Consider the following 16625-nt stretch of genomic DNA (forward strand, 5'->3'; position numbering starts at 1 on the left):
TGAGAAGGGTTGAAGTTAATCATGCAGGCAAACAAGATCAGGGCTGTTTCTTAGTTTCTTAGGTAGCAGTTGGACTGAACTTCTCCCTTTTGCACAGGCAGCCCACACAAACTGCAGTTTGCCTATGGCACGATCTCTGTTTCAGTATGGGAGACCAAAACCAGAAAGACAACAAGAAGCTTCATTTTATTTGGATGTAAACCAGTATCTGACCTCCAAGAGCTGTCAGAAGTATCCCCTCGCACTTGCTTTTCAAAAGGTTTTACTTACTTGTATTTTAAGAGCAGCCACTGAACAAACCACAGTCCTACAAGGATCATGCCATTGATTTCACAAATAGAAAAAGCCCATTGCACCCGATCAAAGCGATCAAAAAATGCATCTGGTAGGGGAGGCTGCACCTCCTTGGGAGGCACTCGTTCATGAACAACTGAGATAGTCACTGTGGTAAAGATGAAACAAGAAAGTGCATAAATAAAAGCCAGGAAAGTCTTGCCCCATTCCATAGGATACTGTGAGCGCTCTGGCTCTGGCATGGGGATCTTTATCATCTCCTTCTTATAGCCGTTTGGCATCCCGTTCAGCTTCATTGTACTGCCAAAGCCATTCTCACGCGTGGTGTTGCTCACACTGACACGGATGTGCCCATTGATATGCCCATTTTTGTGAGCCTCGATGTGGTGAGACATTTTTAAAGTTTCAATCATGTGCAATAGCCGCTGTCCACTGTCAGAAGACACCCGGGAGAGAGGTGTCTTCTTAAAATCCTCCTCTGTGAGGTTGATCAAATCCTGCCCAGTGAAGCTCTTCAATGGCTCACAATACTCCGGCACAGCATTTTCTGTTAGCCAATTTGTCACCTCTTCAGGTGACCACAACACCACTTCTTTCATCTCGCCAGGCAGCCAGGGCACAGTCTAACATCAATTTTAAATGGGGCAGCAGTCACTGCAACTCCAGTGCGTCGGAAAGCTCCTCCTTGGCTTCATCTTGTCCGAGGAAGCAGTTTGGTGAGAGGCAAGTCCCTGTCTCTAACCATGCAATATGAGCATCCAGGCGCTGTGGCAAGCATAGGAAATGGTTCACTTCATATTCATGTTGGCATTCTTCTTCCTGAGGAGAAGAAAAACCCCAAATCAGTCATTAGGACAGCATTTACCAATTGTTTGCAATTCATGTTTAAATATAAATAAGATCATTAGACTCTGGCATGGAAAAGACCAAGCACTGTCCTTTCTGAGCTTGCTATTGATTTCTCAAGAGCTTTAATAGTTTTGTACTATAAATGCGACTTTGAAACTGTGGGAAGGATTAGGTTCTGCTCTGTATTTGTTAAATTTTCTATTACTGTGCAGCTCTGGTCCATAACCAGTACCCAAACTCCTCTTAAAATCATTGCACTAATGGATTTAAGAATCTACAATGCAAATGTTTAGCATTATTCATGTCAGAAACCTTTTCTCCCCCTTACAGACTAGTGCATTAATGCTATGTGTTACACCTAGTTATTGAATAGGAAGCCTGATTTTGGTTCTGCAAGGCAAAAATATCCACTGTACTACAAAGAATGCTTTTCTACAGGTCAGCAACACAAAGAAAACAACACAGATAAGCAAGTTTGTACTTTCTGGGCCGAAGCACCTGCAGGACAATCAATGCCCGAACAGGTTACCCTGAAAATAAACCAAAGCATTTAGATTTGCAGGACTAGCAGATGTTTAGCAGCTCTTCAAAGTAAATTTTATCATTTCCGTGGTATAATGCTACAATTCAAATAAATGTTTGTCATCAGCTAAAAAAGGAACCAGTAGAAAATTTAAACAACAACAACAAAAAAGGAACTAGGTAGCCAACTTCTACACCTAATTAGTTACAAAAATAACTTTGAAAGCTTAGAAAAGCTGATCACTTCCAATACAAAAGTTACAGGGAAACAGATGTTACTTGCTGGAACCTCTGTGCATTTTTGAGACACAAGTGGCAAAATCCTTAGCAAGAAGCAGTGATCATGGGGCAGCGAACGCAACCACCAAATTCCCAGGTTTGAGAGGTTTGTTCAATGAACAAACAAAAAATGGCCCTCCATAGAGCAAGGAGAGGAAAACAGTGAGAACCTCTGTCTCCAGCCTGCCATCCCATGAACCAAGTTCTTTTTGCAGAAGGCTGCAGCATTGTAAACACAAAGTGACCTAAGGAAAGTAACAGTATGGGGGAAAAAACACTTCATATTTTCAAAAGTCATATCATGCCTTTATCAGCTTAAAGAATATTTTCAGCCTCTTACAAGCTGCCAGATATTTGTGTTTCCTTGCAGGGAGCAATGTTGCCACTGAGGAAAATAATCTACACTACTGGCAAGATTTGGGTAGAAGTGGTACAACACACATACAGAGTTATATTCCTATGCAAAACGAGACCATGTTGCACATAAATCTATTTTTTTGTCCTGTTACCTCCAAACTGACAAGAAACACAAGGTGCAGGTTTCAATCTGCTTCTCCATGGAATGAACCAGGTCTGATGACTGAGAAAACAAAGTTCTGGACAAAGGACTTGCACACAAAGTACTTTGTGTATGCCACTTCTCACTTGCTGGGCACACCATTCACACACACGTACTTAAATCCATGGAGCAAACAGGTGTGAATACTCCCCCTTGAAAATATCTGTGCTGTTTTAAAACAGCAGAAGAGAGGATACAGCTCTATTTACTTTTTTTTTTCCAGTGTATGTACTGAAGAAGGCTTTTAGCCACAGACTGCTTCATTATTCAAGTTGTGTTTAGCAAATCAGTATTTAGTTACACAGCTCTGAACATGGAAAAAAAGAAGGATGGATCAAATTATGCACGTTAATACAGATTAGAAACTCCTACAAGACTTCGACCAAAGGAGAGCAGCTTGGCTCTCCACCACACTGGTCTCCACTGTACTCAATGCAGTCACATTATCACAGGACACCTGAAATCCTGGTCTGGCACCAGCTGCAGCACAAAGCTCCAAGCACAACCCCTGCATCCATACTCCATGCCAGGGAGAGTTGGTGTCACCAGCACTTAGGGGAAGGTATTTTGCCTCCAGCTCCCTGTTTGGCCTCAGTCTTTGCACTAAAAGCAATTTCAGCTTTGAGCTACACACTTACTAATGCCTGCGGCTTGACTCACTCACTGCAGGCAAAGGAGATTGAAACACCATCACCTTTTTGATATCCACAATGTTTCAGACTCAAGGGATGCACCAGTAATTCACAACTCAAGGAAACAGTGTCTATGTGAAGGAAAACACAACACACATACTTGTCCTAGGGTTGAAACTTGGGCTGAAATCCATGAGGTGTAGCACCAGAAGCTGCACAGCATCAAATTCACAACGAATACTAACAGACCCCTCTATGGGCTTGCCGTTTCCAAGGGTAGTGCCTTACAATCCTGATAAAGCATAAATTATGTATTTTTTAACCTGGTTACAACACTTGGGCTCTTAGTCTGCAGCAGGACCTCATTTTCCCATGCCATTTAACAGCTACGCTGGCTGCCTCTCCAAGTTTTGCTTTACAGATTCAGCTAGGAATTGGGGTTGTCGGAGCACTCTGTGTACACCACGAGCTGGGACAATATTAGACCTTTTCAATTTTAGACACTGGGGCGACTGAATCACAGTTTCCCAAAACCACTCAGGAGAAAAGTGGACCTTTAACTATTATCCTCCCAACATACCAGTCTTTCTGTCCAGCCCCTGACAACATACTGCAAGCCTCCAGCATGCTTAAGGATTCCAGATCCCAAAGACAAAAGGGCTGCATTCATCACTCTTCAGGAGCCTGTAGCCAACCTTCAAATTACATCTCCTCACCTACCATCCACATACATCTCCTCCAGCCATGGCTAAGCTAGTCGGTTTTAAGATGAGCTCTGTGTGGAGCCTAAAAGAACAAAAATCTGTTGCCAGCTGTGAATATTACTCTGATACTGGTTACAAGCGCCATAATATGCTGGTGTAACCCCATGATACCTGGCCCTGCAGTGTTACAAGAAACAGAAGACGTGCGTCTTGCAGGGTTTGGCAATATTGCTAAAAACTACAATCAATTCAGAAACTTGCTCAGGCTTTAAACTAACCATCAGTAATGCTATTAAAGGTACCATACAGAAGAATAAAGATTGCTTGACTTCAATTTTTGTGTCTTTATGGCACATAAAATATATTTGCTAAGAGTCTTTGTTGGTTTTTAAAATGAGAAATCCCATCTTACACAAAGGCATACACTTTCACCCCATCTTGTCCTCTGCGCATGGATGGACAACGATAGCATGGGGTTCACTAAGGAACAAGCTACTGAGCAGACAGCTTCAGTCCTCATGGATGCAGTTTCTGGGAGCACGAGGACAGCACTGGCCAGGTGCAATCCCAGCCCACTGCTATCACACCACCAGCATGTAAATCACTACCAAGCACCTTTTGTAAAAGCAGAGTAACTGATACTCACAAGAGGAAAGATAATACTCTGCCAAGGACACAGGCCATGGAGTCATTTTCCTTGAAAGCTAAAACGAGGAAAAACATCTGAAATGTCAAATGAGCACCTATCATTTAAACCTCCATTTCATAGGCTGTCTAGTGGGAGAGGAATAGGCGAAAAATCTTCTTTACTAACTGTGGTAAAAGTTTATCAAATTGATTACTGCTTATGAAAAAGCCTTTGTCTTTATTTAGAGATCACTTAATAGCAATCACTATTAACGAGATCGCTTTGGGAGCTCAAGGACAACCTTAATGAGCAGGTGGTTGTCTAGAGCCCCCCTGAACAGGCAAGATGTGAGCAGGAACATCCAGACTGTAAGTGTCATGTGCAGCTATGGCATGACAGTAACTCCACCACACTCGGGCATCTGGCCAACGTCCCTGGCGTGTGTGAACCTTACAAATCATGAGAAGTGCACGTCTGCACTTAGCCTAAACTTAATAGTTTGCATAAACTAGGTGTGTAAACTATTTTTGTTTTTCACTGAGCATAAAGGTGGGCAAGCTCCGGGACTGGGCCAGAAGCCTCACCTACGTGTGGACGCAACACACAGGAATTTTCCCAGTGACTGGGCAACTCCTGGTGCTGGCTGCAACAGGGCTTCCCAGGCAAAGTGTGGGCCTGGATGATGCTAAAGTGGTAATTGGTGATATATCCTTTTCTTAGTCTCTATAACGCTTTGCAGTAATGATCCAATGCTTCACTCCTATTGCTTTTTTATCATATTGTGCATAATAACTAATACTGTTTCCTTTTATCATATTGCATGCTATTTTTTCCTTTGTAGTGTAATATAATAAATTGAATTTGTTCTTATACTTGATTTGGAATTCATTTTTGCTTGACATCCAGTCAATCAGCAAAACACTGACACCTTCCAGCTTGTCACATTAAAAAATACTTTGTTTTCTATTGTGCATTTGTGAAAGCTTGACTGGGAGAGGTTCAGAGAAACAATACGGGACTGACAGCCCTTGCAGGCCCCCTTGCTTCCACAAAAGGTCTTCTGTCCACAAAAACTGAAAACAGAAGGTGGGGATAGGCACCGGCTGCTGTTGGGCCACATCCACCAGCTTAGCCTACTGCCCCAGCAAGGCACAGGGACAGGCGCACACCCAAGCCTCCCTGGCTCTGATACAGCTTGTTAGCCTGGGCCAGGGAACTAGAAACACTCCCTCCATCCGCAGCAGATCTGCTTCATTAAGGAGCCTGTATGTGACAATGAATTATAAGTATCAATGCCATTATTACAATAATACCAACTGCACTATGATAATAATGCTGTGTAAAACCAGTATCTCAAAACACCCAAATCACAAGACTGAGCAGGATGAAGTAACTTCACCAAGGGCTCCAGTTCCCCCCTCCTCATGTTTACACAACCTTCTTCCCCTGTGCTCAGCAAACATTAAAGTGTTAACTCCAAACTTTCAGATCATTTTCCACTTGCCCAACAAAGTATTTCCCACCACCACTTCAATCTGCCCATATGAGGGTTGTAATACCATGACCACATCCACCCCAGTAGGTTAAACAAGTATTTGAGAGCACACTACACAACCTTGCATATCAAAATTTGTTCTCTTTTGCATCGCTTTGCGGAGATGCAGTTGGGCATAAGGACCAAATGTGGGAGCATCCATCTCTTCAGTTAAAGGACAAGATAATCAGCAATAAAATCATCAGCTGGCTACACCTCCACACTTGACCTGGTGGCCAAGGTGCAGAAAACTGCACTTTTCTGTCCTATAAGTCTGCTTGGAGGGTAACTAAGCATTCATGTTGGATGTCACTCTTGCAGATTTTGTTTCAAAGTTTGTGGACTCACTGCTGAACAAGTGACATCCCCTGGCCAGGTGGCAGCAGACTTTGTCTGGGATGGCTGCAGGGTCCACAGAGGAGTAACCTCCCTTCACAACCCCACAGCTGGCTTACAGGTTAACATGCTGTTCCCTACTACCTCTAAACTTACAAGCTGAAAGCATTACATCTCGCAACTAACACTGATGAAACAAACCACATCCACCTACAATAGCAAAAGATGACCCCCAAAACCAGTTTGTTCATCTCCAATCTCCTCCTATAACACTATGAAACGTGACTAAGTCTTCCCAAATCAAATCATGCTTTCCTCACGTTTTGTACAGTGTTTTTATTCTCTAAGGGAGGACCTTTGCTGCCAAGGCAACAGTCACTATAGAAATCAGTAAAATAACCAGCCATTTCAGAAACTGCAATGAGCTCCTCACCAGGAGCCAAGATTTTAAAATCCTTTCAGAGACAGTGGGTGTGTTTCAGCTGCAACACTGAGCACCCTTCCCAAACACCCCAGAAAAGTTGAGATAAAACCATTAGTAAAAAACAGGGTTAAGGGGATAAGAACAGTTTCAAGATAAAAGAGTGACATTTTCTTCCTTGGAAAACAAATGCTGATATGCAGACTGATAATGTGTGCACACATAAGGAGGAAAAAAAATCAACTGCTGTAAGGATGGAAGTTTTAATGCTTTAGAAACCAACCCACAAGTGAATTCCCCAACCCCACTGGTTACCGTAAGTTACATGGAGACCAAATACTCTGGATAAAAGCTGGGAGCTCTTATTCTTCATTTTTACACCACGAAACAAACAGTTTGTAACAGCAAGATCTGAGTCACTGTTACAGTCACCTCCTCTACAGGCATTTTATCACCACTAACAATAACGCTCTGACACCTCAATAACTGGACGTCCTGTACTTGCAAAGCACCTCTGCATGCCAATTTGCAACAAAAGGGCAATTCCTGTCACAAATTATGTGCTGGGTTATCACTAACAAGTTCTCAAGCAACATACCAAATGCTTCCCTCCCTTCAGGATAGCCATGCCTCCAAACCAGAGTCTGCCCCTTGCAAGAGGCTCCACCACTAGCAAGCAAGAGACTGTTGGCATTTTAAAACATAACAAAAAAAGCCATTTTTGTGTTGCAACTATGAATATATGCAAATACAAAATACCTGTAAATATAAAATTGAGGCACAAGTGGGCTCACAAGTTTCAAGGAGCTCCAAGATAGATTTCCAAGGTCAGTCCCAGATGGAAAACATCCTGTGGACACAAAGTCAGAGCAAGCAGAATTACTACTACGAAAAAAGAGGCTGGGATCAATATGTGAAGCAACGCCCACGTACCCTGAACAGCTCCTTATGCAGCTTCAGAGAGAGAGAAAAAAAGATGCCGGCATACTACTACATAAATCCATGAGCAGCTCATTTTTTACAAATTACTCTATAGAAAGAAGAAAAAACCACCCCACTGCATATTTCCTATCCTAAATTAACACAAAAATCAGAAATGAAAATCCACTCGCAGGCAGACATCTCAGTATAACATCTCTGAACCCAAGCCGACAGTTCAGTGGCAAGGATTTCAAAATGGAAGTACTTTATCAAATCTGAATAACCAAGCAGCCCACCTTCAGATAGGAAACATTGCTAGTGAATATCTCTGCTACAAAAATGCATCACCTATACTGTGTGTGTGTATGTGTATAGGTATATACATGCAGATGTTCTGGGCTAGGTGATAGATACCTTTTCCCTCCAAACCTGATGAAGGCTCACCCCTCTGCTTCTTCATAGCCCTACACCTCTTTACTCAACTTTCTTCCTCCCCCTGCTTCTTCCTTGGCCTTGGAAGTAGTTACGGAAACCAGCACACACTCACGAGAAGACTTCACCTGACCAGCAATCTCATGACAGAAGCAGTTGTTAAGTAGGGGTTTTGTTTTGACACTATGGAAATCCTGCTTTGAGTGATCCGGGGTTGGAAAGGACAGGGTGGGGAGGGCAGGTCCTGCCTTTAGTTTCAGTTACAAACAACTATTTCAGACTGGAAAGTCTCCTCAAACACAAACAAGAGAGCCAGAAGCCAGGACCAGAGCCCCAGCTGGCACCTGCAGGAACAACCATGGACTTTCCGCCTACGGCGGAGACAACCCAAGCACACTTCTCATTTTGTAGTGCATACCACAATCCTGATGTCTAAATCCTAAAGTAACGTGCAATGCCCGCAGCAGAAGTGGAATGAGTATTAGCTTATTTCTGAATGGCTGTAATAGGAAACTCAGCTTCCAACTCCTTGCTGCAAATGTTTTTAGTTCTGTGCAAGAAAGACACAAATAACACCACAAAGTTAATTTGCAAAGGGGCAGAGGGAGAACAACAATCCACAGCTATATTTATCTCCTAAGAATAATATCTTTGAGAGAAAGTGGGTTTGTACTCTTTCACCCCTTCACCCACAAAGGGGTGCATGAAAATACTAATGGAGCATCACAAATCCTTATACGTGGGTAATCTGCTTTGACACCAGGATCTTTTAATTCTTCAGCAGAATTCTACAGCAAGACTCAATGCATCCACCACATCAGTCACTTCTTTGCTATATACAAACAAAAATCACCATGGACACCATGACACACACGCTGCACTCAAACTCTGCACATGTGGTTTCTGGATGGAGGCAACCCTAAGTGTTTCCAGACTCTGTGCTTGGGTGGCAGCAAGTTCTGGCCATCGTCTCTAACACAGCTAAACACACGTCTGTGTTACACCTCAGGATCTGGGTCACCCAGAGATAGGGCAGAACTGGAAATAGAGCCTTGTGTCCTCATGCAACCTCTGAGCTAACTCTGTTACTGAAGAGCACAAAATGATACTTGCCTTCCTCTGGAAACTATCCAAACCTCCTTATATTTATATGCACACAACGGAAGATTTCCAAAGGAAAACAGATGAAACACTGAAAAAAGCAGAAAAAGTGGGGGGTTTTCCCCTACAAGGCATAGAAATGGGGAAAGGACGGGGTAGAACAGGAGGATGGAAACAAGAAAATAAAGAGAGACTAAATGTTTGCAGGAGGTTCCATATTTTAACTCTGTTAATCACATGCAGGTGCTTTAGGGGTTTGGGGTGGGTTTGGTTTTTTTACCTACACTGAATACCTAAAAGTCATTTATTGTTAGGAAGTCAGACTTGTGAGCCTCTGGGAACCTAAGTAGTATCAAGACTTTAAAAAAAAAAATAATACCAAAACAAAAAAAGATGTTTTGCCTAAGGAAACTGAGGACAGTTTTGTGACTGATGCCAATGCAGCTCTAAAATGCATGCTCCTGTGTATTCTGCCAAATCAGCCATGCAGATTAGGAAAAAGAAAGCTGGCAGAAACTTCAGTGAAAACAGAGCCTCACTCAAGGCTTAAATCAATTAATTATCATATTTTTTTATTTGGGTTTTTTAGTGAGCATGTATTAGCATCCAGACCACAACAGTTGCCTCCTCCAAACAGCCTTTCCCAGAGCTACAACTGAAGCAAAAGAAAACTAACTTTACATGCTCAGAATCCAGCCTAGAATAATGTTTCCATATTTCAAGTATTTTATTTCAAATACCCTTCTTTTTAAGTCCAGCACATCAGACCCATATCAAAAACACTCCAAGCCTCGAGAGCTGAAATATAAATACCTATATGTCTTCATGCAAGATGCTGCTCTCTACATTTCAGCTGTTACTATTCATAAACCCACCCAAAAGGCACACTAACATTATTACTCTTCAATGCTATTACCCTTGTAAAGCAAAACAATTCCTGGGTTTGTCCTTATTAGTTTAGTTTTATATAACACATACTGATACCTGGTCTGAAAGACAGAACACACAATTAGTCAAGATTATTTCTGGTTATAAATAGGTCTAATCCAGTTTTGGAACACATATTCCTCCTCTTTCGAGCAATACCTGTGCAGAGTTGTACCATAAATCAAGCATTTAGATCTGGAAAACAATTATCTGTATGAAGGAGAGGAAGAGTCTTATTGCATAGTTGGTCTAGAACAACCAGAAACCCAGGAAAGGCTAGAGAAAGAAAGAAAGAAGGAAAAAAAAGCATTTTTGATCGCCAGTGAGTTACAGGTGTACATCTGCACAACAGAACTTGTCTTACACAAGCCAGAACTACTGAAAATTCAGATTAACTGCCCCAGCATCTTTATTTAGCAGTTAACGCTACAAGCAAGAAAACTATCTCTCAGTTCGCTTGCCAAATTTCAGTCACCTTCTCCACTCTTCGCCACCAAATACATGGATGCCAAACCTCGCTGTTTACAGTGGAGATCTGCCACTGTCGGCATTCAGCTTGATGGCAAAACCACACCTGCATTCATTCAACAAAATCCAGTGAGGCTGGAGGGACCAATCCTCTCCCCTCCCAGTCCAGCTATCCAGCATCTCCTTCTTTGAAAGCAAGAGTGCCAGAAAGGGATGGCAATTCAGACCAGCTCTGTTCCCTGCTCTAAGGGTCCCTATTTTTTTGCCTTTTATAGATAATTTCATGATTGTTGCTTGGCGTTTCAGGACTGCTGCTGCTGCCACTGAATGTGACATTTTGATGCTGCAACAAGTTCCAAATTTCAGAGTTTGGACTTCAGAAACCCAAGATACTCCTCCCCTAGTGCTGAACAGTAGTTTTATCTCTGTATCAGACTCCAGATCTTAATGCCATACTCATACTCAGCTGCTCCCAATCTACATCAGACATCCCATCCCCCATTACACACACACCCCCACCCCCCATTATCCTGTGACACCACCAAACCCTACTTAAATCTTGCTTCTGACAACAATCTGGCACTGAACCCAAAGAACAGGTATGCACAAATGTCCACCCAAAAACATTAAGTATTCCTAACATTTTAAATTGCCAGATACCTTAAAAGCACAAAACAGCATTGAAAACATGCTTGCTTCCACACCGACAGTGATGGCAACTGTGTGTACTACCAGGTATCAGTCAAACAATTTCCAAGACAACAAGCAGAGTCACTTAAAATCATGACAGTGTGTTCAAAGTCTGCAAAATAATTTGGTTTAAACATTCTTCTCAGCTCAAGGTTATGATCAACTATGTTTACAAATAAGGAGAGCTAAGGAAACATAAGAAGCTTGTATCTTGCTATCTAACTGTTCTGGAAATCATGAATATTTCAATAACCAACTGAAAGCTCAAAAGTTCCTCCTACAGACATCCAATGACCTCTAAATCTTTTTTCCAGTGACACACTTGAGGCATAGGAGATGTACCTGTGTCATGTTGTCCTAACATTGTTATGGAGACGTCCATTAGCCACCTGGCAATTCCAGTTCTGATCCCAGCGAGTATCTCAGGCAGGGTGGCTCTTGGCCATCCTTTCTTCTTCAAGTAGTGACTCCACCCTCTGGCACACCAAACATGAGAGACTGGATGACTGTGTAACAGATTCACATGCTGAACTGGTAGGTTTTGAACAGGTCAGTTATATCGGTTCAAAAGTAACCCATAATTCCAGCCAAACAAGAGAATCTCAGCTTGAGGTACTGGGTAAGTACAACTAGCTTGCATTCATGTCATGGAAATTAAGCTACATTTATAAATAGTATTTAACAAAAACAGTATTTCAGCTTGCAAACTTCCCCACCTGAGGAAAGCGAACTTCCACTGCCTACCCACAGCCTGTAAAACTGCTGCAAAGCAACTCAAAACAAGAGTGCAAAGCTCAGTCAGCAGTTCATTCACACTTCACAACCAGAAATAGTTAAAAATACCTAAATCAGATGCCTCTGGAGATGGCTGCTCACACAATACCTCTTCTGCCACAGAAGGGATGGAGGGATCAGACCCAGCCTGCTATCATCAGCACATGATTGTCCAGCTGCTAGCATGAGTGCACAGCCCCTTGCAAACTTTGCTTACTAGTCTAAACATTTTCTTTTAACTAAAACAAGGCAAGCGGAGCTGTACACTATGAACTATATGATGTGCTCCTCAAAATCTGTATTTTCTTCCATTGAACTGCACATTAGGTGGGAGGAGTTAATGACTTGTAGCACAGTGCTAGACATAATGTCATTTCTATGATCCACCCCAACATAAGCTCCATGGACTACATCACAGCATACACGTTTTATCAAGCAAGTAACAACTGTAGATGATCCATCCACATGCTACTCACAGCAAAAAAAATCAAATTGCTCAGTTAATTTCATTTGGTTTAGAAACTGAAGAGTCACGTCCACCCTTGGCGGGGGGGGGGGGGGGGGGGGGGGGGGGGGAAGTGTATATGGAAATAAAAATCAGCATTCCTTCCCAGAAAACAGGCATGTGAGTTAACCATTTAATAATCAATTGAAGGATGCCTGTCACCCCAAAAGGATCACTGAGCTGCTTGCCTGAGAAAAGAGGACTGGGCTTCATAGCTCCTGCTACACACATAGGTTAACATACAATAAGGAAGACAATAAGCAGCAAGAGAACTACAGAAACCCAGTGGCACTATTCTCCAGGAACCAAAATAAATTACAAGGAAGGAGATGAGAGGGAGGGAGAGGAGGGAGGATTTAAGTCTGTGGTCATGCAGATGCCATAGCTGCCTGCAAGCAGATGGGCGAAGCCCAGATTAGCAAGGTATTAATGAAAGCAAGTCAGTAATGCTGATGAAGTGCAGCTCGAAAATAGCTGAACTCTGACCTGCCTCACGGAGCAGAGCAAAGCCCTCCTCTCCCAGACACATTGGTGTCGACCACGAAGTCAAAGCTCTGCTGACTGGTGGGGAAGGATGGGAGATCACAAGAGAAGCAGAGCATGGTTGGAAAAAGCTGCTGAGGCTGCAGCTAAAAGATGAACGGCAAAGTAGATAACAAAGCAGCAGCCACTCAGGAGAGTGTAATACTCCTTTCAATCAACCTTCAACAGCAAGGTGCAAAAGGCTCACTGGGAATAAGCCCTTCCCGTACGCAAACACTCAGAGGTCACACTCTCTAGAGATGTCCAACAGGATGCAATATCCCTGATGCATACCCAAGTAAGCAAACAAAACAAGGGAGTAACAATTACACTGATGTTTCTAACGTGCAGGGGCTCATCTGAGCAGTGGAGGGGTTACGATGTTATGATACTGCAGAAACTCACCTGAAGAGGAGCCCTTGAAAGTGAGACACCAGTAAAACCCACCTCATGACAGGCTCCATGACTACCCAGCACTCCCTCAAGGCCTGGGAAATGTAGATATGCCTCCTTAATACATTAGTAAACAGAATATTTTAAGAGAAAAAAAAAAATAGGGCCAACCTGACATAGCTGTTGCTTTACCTACACATCCCATGGTCAGACTTGCTCTACAGGACTATACTTGAACTGTGCTCTGACATGCATTGGTTCATGTATTATTTAGTCAGGCCAAAGAGGTGAAAGGCAAATCTTAGGTAAGTCCTAAGAACAACTCCAAGATCTTCCAAACTTGATAAAACATGGCATTTCAATAAAAGCTTATAAAAGAAAAATTCTGTATAGAAAGATCAGGAAAATTCACCATCAGTCCTCCAGCAATGCTAGTGCTTCTCCTCCAAGCAATACAGAGCTGTTGAAATGACTACTGATGGGGGAAAAAAACTGCACTATTTTGGAAATTACAAAATCAACTACTGTAACGTATTCACACCAAGTTATTAAACAGTCACAGTAATTTGCATGTGGGGTTTACAGGGGTTTTTTTTGTTGTTTGGGTGGTTTTTGTGGGGGCGAGGGTGGGGCTGCGTTATCAGAGATTGCACAGAACATAAATACACATGAAACTTGCTTTTAACAGCAAATATATTCTTATCTGTCCTCAGGCACTCCAAAGCTTTTTCACTGGGTCTGAAAATACCTAAATTCACAAATATTTAATGTGGGCGAGGGGCTAAAAGTACTGTGGCAAAAATACTGATGATTTCAGCAGCTCACCCTATGCGACACCACAACAGCACTGAAAAAAAAGTGACTTACAGGTTTTATCTCACATCATTAGTGAAACAATGTAGGGACTTGACTTAATTTGATCCTGAGACGAATTTGTGCTAGTTTGAATCAGTCTTCGGCAGCCAGATTACTAAAGCCTGACCTCACAGCAACAGCCCAGGAATAAAACAGCATCTCCCATCAAGCACAGGCAAATGGCAAATGCAATGACTGGCACATGAACCAGCCCAGTCCAGCCACAGCACACGCATGCAATTAACACAGCCTGCCTCATCCCTGCTGAAATGCAAGACATGCCATGCACAGTACCATGTGATTTAACATTTAAGGAGAAAAACAATTAACTCAGACTAGAAAAGCCAGTGGAGACAGCACAAGGATACTGCGCTCCTTTACATTATGGGGATTTCTTGCCCTCGATGGAAGGCACACCGTGATCTCCAGGATATGGGTTGTTGACAGCAGGGCTGAAAACTTTCCTCACTTTCTGAGGAGTAATGAGGAAGAATCAGTATTTAGAAAGACCCTGAGAAAAAACGGTACACCCAGCAGGGAGGGGAACATCACACACACAAAAATCAGGAAACTTCTATTTCCTTAGTTCACAAAAAGCCAGTTTTTGCCAAGTAACCAATTTCCCTACGTTCTTCATTAAATAAAATATGAAGGACAGGCAGTGACGTAAAATATAAATGCATACGCTTCCATAAGCAACAGGCCCTGTTATGGTAGATGCTGCACATATCCTGTTGTTCTCAGTGATTTATGTCCCATAACGGAGGGCACAGAATTCAGGGTCAAGTAGTAGGCAAGGAAGTTTTACATTAACAAATGCTGTATTTATATTCACCTTTGTGATCCACGCTGCCTAGAAATAGCAGAAACTGCTTTGGTTCCTGTATTATTTAGTCAGGCCAGAGGTGAAAGGCAAAAATCAAACCTCAAGACAAACATCAGATGATTTTGGTGTGGATCTCCACCAAATACAACACTTGCAATGGGATGGGCAGGACATTCACCAGTTCAGTAGTTAAGCCAGAATGGCTGAAACAATCCAAGCACTTGGCCACACACCTGAGTGCAAACACAATGTCTTTACAATGTCAAGCGTTAGCAGTCAGAAGTATTGCTTTGGCAAATTCCCCTGGGAAAGAATAATAGCTACCCATGGAAGACTTGCCCCTTATCACTGCCATCTCCTTTTTCTTACTGTTTTTATTATTTCAGGCAGTTGACTGACAAATAATATTGTTACAGTGCCCATGTTGACAGTGCATGTTTCCTTTCTCATATTTGCAAAACCTGATTCAAAAGGCACAGCAGCTTCCAAGTAACTGGCAGCTGGCACCTCAAAGTTCAGTCAAGAAAACCAACTGTGAATCCAGCTGAAAACAACATTTCCCCTTGAAAATCACGTATGTGGTCTAAGATATTTTCAGACTATCTTTTTACTACTCTGTATTTACAAAGTGGACTTGAGCTGACCAAGTTCAGGACTCACACTGTGCTTAGCTGTACAAGCAACTTCTCTAGCATAGGACAGAACCTACAAAGTTCCAAGACAGTTGTGCTCAGGTCTTGAAAGGACCACACACTACTCTTTCCCACCACACAGGACTATAAAGGTTGTAAGAACCCACTGAAGATCCAGAAATAGCAGGTCTGCCCCAAACACGGGGAAAATCTGAAGCCATACATCAGCTCATGGCTGCCTCCTCCCCCGATTATTCAGAGGTTCGACAGAACTGGAAGTCATCTTCATACCCAAAGTGATTTCTGAGTATAAAATCACTTCTGCTTACCTATTTTGAGAGGAAATTACAGACAGAAGTTCCTCCCTATTTCAAAGTTCTGCATAAAGCTGGATTTATCGATGCAGACCTATGATTCATCATTAGAGCAGACTGTAGGAGACAAACTGTATTATGCTGGAATCTAGCAACATCGCGGGGGGGGGGGGGGGGGAATCGGGAGCATTCATCTCAAACCGAAACCTAGACAAAAAACTGTGAGTGTTCATGCCCTCAAGCTTTTTTCTTCCTTATTTTTCTTTTCATCGCAGTAGCATCTGCCCTTTCCTCCCTCCTTTCCCCTGTGCTCTGCAGCTTGTGTCAGCCCCACGCATCAGACCCTCCCCAGCCAAGCAGCACACGCTCCAGATTAAAGGTCAACAGGCTTAGGGGAAAATGGAGAGGCTGCTAACACCAGGGCAGTGCGAAACCATCACCCAAAACAGAGCGCAGAATATTTCAGGTAACTTTGCGACAGACTGGCAGCAGCGCCGGCAGCCCAAT

The 16625-nt window shown here is 42.8% G+C and overlaps 1 protein-coding gene across 7 annotated transcripts in view; it reads right to left on the reverse strand.

The window, feature by feature from the left end:
* The window catches only part of SGMS1 (sphingomyelin synthase 1), a 99632-nt gene that overhangs the window by 14300 nt on the left and 68707 nt on the right, over positions 1-16625 (reverse strand). For 6 of the 7 annotated variants that reach the window (XM_080401709.1, XM_080401704.1, XM_080401708.1 and 3 more), the window contains one exon: positions 271-1113. In XM_080401709.1, the coding sequence (XP_080257835.1) occupies positions 271-893 (623 nt within the window). In that variant the 5' untranslated portion in view covers positions 894-1113. Of the gene's footprint in view, positions 1-270; positions 1114-7517; positions 7537-16625 lie in introns of those variants that run through there. The other variant, XM_080401705.1, reaches the window with a different exon arrangement.

This window comes from Falco punctatus, assembly GCF_963210335.1.
Source record: "Falco punctatus genome assembly, chromosome: 9".
Classification (NCBI taxonomy): domain Eukaryota; kingdom Metazoa; phylum Chordata; class Aves; order Falconiformes; family Falconidae; genus Falco; species Falco punctatus.